This window comes from Eumetopias jubatus, unplaced genomic scaffold, assembly GCF_037043125.1.
Source record: "Eumetopias jubatus isolate StellerSeaLion01/CBP00866 unplaced genomic scaffold, mEumJub1_p1.0 scaffold_14, whole genome shotgun sequence".
Taxonomy (NCBI): Eukaryota; Metazoa; Chordata; class Mammalia; order Carnivora; family Otariidae; genus Eumetopias; species Eumetopias jubatus.
Genome location: NW_028274820.1, coordinates 62142824 through 62148823, shown reverse-complemented (window position 1 = coordinate 62148823; position 6000 = coordinate 62142824). Strand labels below are relative to the sequence as shown.

At 41.8% G+C, this 6000-nt stretch overlaps 1 protein-coding gene across 2 annotated transcripts in view; it reads right to left on the bottom strand.

Annotated features, from left to right (window-relative positions):
* Positions 1-1348: 1348 nt before the first annotated feature.
* The window catches only part of CHN2 (chimerin 2), a 288638-nt gene continuing 283986 nt past the window's right edge, over positions 1349-6000 (bottom strand). For both annotated transcript variants that reach the window (XM_088018348.1, XM_028119330.2), the window contains one exon: positions 1349-3173. In XM_088018348.1, the coding sequence (XP_087874474.1) occupies positions 3002-3173 (172 nt within the window). In that variant the 3' untranslated portion in view covers positions 1349-3001. The remainder of the gene's footprint in view (positions 3174-6000) is intronic.

Below are 6000 nucleotides of genomic sequence, written 5' to 3'. Positions count from 1 at the left end.
ATGTTACAGTCCAAAACCCTCACGACAAGCAGCTTTCTCTCTCTAGCCGGACTAAATTCAATTCTTCCAGTGAGATAAGCTTCTTCCTTGCTTCCAAGTATTCAGTGTCTGGCCCATTAATAAATGCTTGATAAATAGTTGTTGAAAATCAATGAACATTACATTTTTAAAATCAAAAGATTAATTATAAATTTGGGGATTGATAGATCTTGGGAATTCGTAAGCTAACTGGGTTGCGTTTTCGGTGGGAATCAGAACAGCCCAGACAATCCGTGAGCTGTTCGTGGTGTGCGACTGTCCTATGCTCTCCTTACCTCCCTCCGTCTGCGCTTCCAGGCTGCTCCCCTTGTAATTCAGCACCAGCCCCCTCCCAGCTGTGGAGACCCGGTGCCCATTTATGTTCATGGGAGGAAGAAATGGCTTCTCCTCCCATCCTCAGAACTGTCTTCTCCCACCCACTCTGCTCCTGTCTGGCCTCCCACAACCTGTGGGAGGCAATTTAACAGTGTGTTTCTGGAAACAATGCTGCCTCCTTTCAGGTCTTAACTACTAGAGTTATTCCAATGGTAGGAATTTCAAGCCAGGTAAGAGGAGCCATGTCAGGCTGCCAGATGGTGGGGGAGATAGGTGTGGGTGAGCAGAATTCAGACTGAAGCAAGGGAGACAGGATCAGGTGTTGTAATAACATTCGAGAAAAGGAGTTAGGTGACCCTCATTATGTATTATAGAACCCTGTTATAATATCCCTTATTATTACTTGAACTTGGATTTAACCTGGGACAAGCCCTTTTCTTCTCATGCTTCTGCCTTCCTACCCCCGTTATATCTTTTCCCCTTGCTAAGTTATCACTCTTACTAATGATAATAAGAAGAAATAACTATTACCAATTACTTTAGATCATCACTTCATCTAACCAGAATATTTTCCCCAGTTTTTCAGATGAGCAAACTCATTCCCAAGGTCATCTGCTGCTGCTAATGGAGATCTGGGATTTGAGCTCGTCTTTCGGGCTCCAAAACTCTTGTTCTGCTCTCCTGCAGATGACCCTAGGGGGATTTGCTCTAAACACTACATCTCTTAATGAAAAAAAAAAACAAAACATGAATGCAGTGGGTCTTAGAGACAGTGAAGGGGGAGCATTAGAATCCTAATCTCAAGCAGGCTCTCCAGAGGGAAGCTGGAGGAGGGTTGGGACTCAGTGGGATGTTTCTGTTTCCTCATCATGTTTTGGTGAGGATAGAAACTATTGCCAAAACCCATCTGGAAGCAATGTTTTAAATATTCTCCCCGTAACCCGCCCCCACCCCCGCCACTCCCCAGCACCAATTTTCTTTGCACACTCCAAGGTGATAGACAGAAGAATTTAATACATTTAATGCTTTTCCTTCCATTTACACTATCATAAATTACAAAGTATTATTCACTTCACAAAATAAAACCATTTTCAGATAATTTTTTGACAGTATCAAGAAGTACATAAGCTACAACCCACAAATCTGTACAGTTGGGAGGAACAACAATGGCAGGGACCCAGCAGAACCATTTTGACCCCCCCCCCCCCACCGTGTGCCAACGGAGTCCATCCGCGTGGCCTTTGGAACTCTCCAGGACGATTGCACTGCCCTCCTCCATTCAGCTCACTCACCACACAGTAATTCTCTTCTGGTCACTCCAAAACAAAACTAGCCAGTAAGTACATGGATCATCTCAGACAATCAGAGGAAAAGACATTGTAGTTGGATTTCAGAAAAAAAAAATTTTAAATTTACAGGTTTTGATGCTTTAAATATTTTACCTATGTTACCAAATATAGAGATCTTGCTGTGAAAAGCTCATGCTAAGCTAAATTTATAACCCAGAAGATGGAACTATCACGATCAAATTGTATTAAATTATGATCCATACAGAGCTACTTGTATCAAGGAGGAACAAATATTTGTAAAAACCAAACTTATTCATTCTTTTAAAAATAGGCTTGTTTATAAAACAAAAATGGAAAAAAATCAGTAATCAGTAATTCACTTTTCATAAATACAGAAATGTGACAACAATACAACTTGCCATTAATCGGTTAATTCCGAGTGCTGGCCTGAAAAGACATAGGGAAAGTGCTAACTTTTTACATGGCCCAGATTCAACCAGTGTTCCCACATCATTTTATGTAAAATGACCACTTTCTGCATGTTCTGGGATATACACACATGATATGGAAAGACTCTAACCAATGCCAAAACATACTTTGGGATTTCACAAAATTTTTATGGAAAGAAAATCTGGATGTTTCAGACCATCTTACAATTGCTATAAACATATACCGTAGGACTGCAAGATGCCAGTGCTTAACAGCAAAACCTATCAAAAGCAGGGACACAGGTGGCCGGTGAACTTTCATTGCAAAGCACTGATAAGGACAGAGGTATGTCAAGATAATACTGCATTCATGGTAAACTTTTTCAGGGATCACAGCAAGAAGCAGGACAAGGTACACAGGGTCATAATCAATGCACTGCATTGAGTTCTATTTGCTGAAATAAAATAACATTCTTGCAGCTAAAATAAAAATACATTTTACAATATAAGTTTCTTTTAACATTTAACATAGAATTGTCTTCTTCTTGTAAGTGGAAAATGTATAACTGTATCAAGTACCTCTATGAATTACATTCCCTTTTATTACTGATAAGACTGAAGCTTAAAGATCTACCTTGTTTTTTTTAATAAGTTAGAGAAAGATTCATTAATCACTCTTCCAGCAAACCAGACATATGTAGGAGGCACAGCAAAGACCCAGGACAGGGCCTTTGGTCACTCTCACCCCTGCTGTTCTCACATGGAGGAGGTGGGTGTCTATGAGACACAGTAGCCGACTTGACAATCCACTGCAGTCCAGGAAATTCTGTCACTTCTTTGAAAAACAAATCAAGTGTAAGAAGTGTTTTTGTTCCTTTACCCTTATCAACAAAATGGGGCTGGGGCCATTCATCTCATTTCCCTGGTGGATTAAAACAAAACATCTTCATTTTCTATTAAAATCTGCACAATCAGCTTTTGGTACCGCATGTCATGGAGGGTGGTGAGGGTGCTGTCCTCGGGGGACCTCATCAGCGTGGGCCCAAACACGATCCCCAGATTTTCAGCATTCATGAAATTGTCCTTCTCATTCATTGTCACCCTGCAAAATAGACACATACACAGAGATGTTACATAGACTTGCGGATGAATTGTTATACTCATTATGCATGTATGCTCCCAAGAATTTCTCTGGTTTGGGAAGTTGTAAAAGAAGATTGAGAATCAGAATTATAGAAAAGTATTTTTTTTTAATTTTTAAAAGATTTTATTTATTTATTTGAGAGAGAGAGAATGAGAGACAGAGAGCACGAGAGGGAAGAGGGTCAGAGGGAGAAGCAGACTCCCCGCTGAGCAGGGAGCCCGATGTGGGACTCGATCCCGGGACTCCAGGATCATGACCTGAGCCGAAGGCGGTCGCTTAACCAACTGAGCCACCCAGGCACCCCTAGAAAAGTATTTTTAAAAAGGTAATTTTGGGGGGGGCGCCTGGGTGGCTCAGTCAGTTGAGCATCCAACTCTTGATTTTTGGCTCAGGTCATGATCTCAGGCTCATGGGATTGAGCCCCACTTTGGGCTCAGCACTCAGCACGGAGTCTGCTTGTCCCTCTCCCTCTGCCCCTCCCTCTGCTCACGCTCTCCCATGCTCTCTTTCTCAAATAAATAAGTAAAAAAATAAAGCTTTTTAAAAAAGGTAACTTTCTGATTTTTTTTTTTTTTTTACATTGTTGACATTGCCTTCAGCCAGTGGAAGTGAATTACTTAGTGAATCTGGTAGAGACACATCTTTTAAAATTAGAAAATCAGTCTTCTTACTAAATAAATGTGGAAATGTGATTAGGGGATATTGGTTGAAAGGGGCCGCAGATTCTTAGCTGGCCCATGGGGCATAAAGATTTTGGTCTAGGCTTTTCTTCCCCGTAGCTGCTTCCTGCTGGTCTGTATGCTGCCGGCAGGGAAGCTGAGGGCAGATCTCCGGTCTCCTGGCAGGCCTATAGTGTCAGAGGGGCAAGGTTACTGTAGGGTGGGGCGCCATGAGTGTAGGAATAGCCAGACCATTATCACACAGGGGAACGGCTGGAATGTGGCCAAACAGGAAAGCAGTTGGACATTATTTCTAGTTCCCACAGGATGAGGTCTGGAGCGGTAATTATTGTTGGAATTGAAAATCATCATTTCAACATCCAGATGAGAACAGCAAAGCCTTTAAGAATAAAAGTCAAACTCCAGAGTTGGCTTAATACCTTCCTAGTGGGATAAAATTAGTCTCCTAGAGTCTTGTTTTAAGGAATTGAGGTTTTTTGGATGTTCGTAATAGAACTAAAAGACAGTACGTTCTCCATAGAAGGGCAAAGTATGATTAAAACGTGTTTAGTTCCACACAGAAGGCCATCCCTTTGTCTCTATTCTCTTGGAGCTAATTAAGATTGGCCACTTAGTATTCTTTTAGGAAGGCCAATTCAGCTTGCATTATTTTCATGTTGCAAAGCTAAGGAGGTAGAAAAGAGGAACATTCTTCATTATCAAATTGCTCATATCTCCCCATTAAGTCAGGCACCATGCCTGGCCAAACAAAATGGCTAACAAACCCTCCATGATAAAGATACTGAATTATTGGCATTAAAGATTCACCTGGGACATATCAGCATTTTTCCTAATAATGATTCTTTGCCTTCCAAACTGTAACAATTAGAACTAATTTCCTTCTAAAGAAATAATTTATGGCTAACTAAAAGCCAGGCTGGCATTCATAGTCTATTACTTATCCAAAAATTGCTGATACTCTTAAATTCAATAGATGAATCAAAATGGAAACCTGAGCTAAATGTTGTTACATCTCTGATCACCGTGAATATGAGCATCAATATTTTTATGTTTTACACGGTAAAAAACAAAAACTTCAACACCAGTAGTTTATACAGTATTCTCAACTTGCTTCCTTTCACTTTTGAATGGATCTGGAAACTAGTCAGTGCAGACAATTTTTGGTTCATTTTATCTAAGAACAGGCCACTTTTTTGTGTCTTCCAAAAACACAGAGGAAGGTGCACGGAAATGCCCCGATCCCTCCAACATCTCAAAGACCAACTCACTGACTTCATTATATATGTACAGTGAAAGAAAGAGATCCACAGTTGCGGTAAAAGAGTCTGCAACCAGGTCCTGTAAATACTCAAACATCTCCATCCGTCTTATGTGCTATCACAACAGACAACCCAATGCAGAGCCCTCTGTGGTGGGTACCTTCTGAGATGGCTCACAGTGATCCCTGCTTCCTATCATTCATACTCTTGTGTGATCCCTTCCCCTAATGTATGTGCTGGACTAGAGACTTACTTCCAACAAACAGAATATAGCGAAAGCAGCTGGATGTCACTTCTGAGTTTCGGTTATGAAAGACTCTAACTTTTGTCTTGGGTGCTCTTGCTTGCTTGCTCTGAGGAAAGCCAGCAGCCATTTTGTGAGCTGCCTGTGGGGAGACCCACATGGCAGGGAGCTGAGGGTGGCCCCCAGCAAACAGTCAGCAAGAAAGTGAGGCCTCCAGTCACACATCTCCGGGGACTGAATCTAGCCAAGCACCTCATGAGTGAGCTTGGAAGCGCATGCTCCCTTAGTTGAGCCTTTAGGTGAGATTGCAGCCTGGCCATAGGTTCAGCCATAGCCTCATTAGAGGCCTTGAACCAGAGGCAGCCAGTTAAGCCACACCTGGGTTCCTGATCACAGAGACTGAGATAATAAATCTTTATTGTTTTAAGCCTCCAAGTTTGAGGGCAATTTGTTACTCGGTGTTAGGTCACCAATTCATCAAGAAAACCAAGGGATCAGGATGGGAATGTGCTTGCCCGGAAGCAAGGCAGACTCAGGAGTCTGGAACTAGAATGAGCAGAAGGAGGAAGAACAGAACACAGAGTATACATAGGGCTTAATGT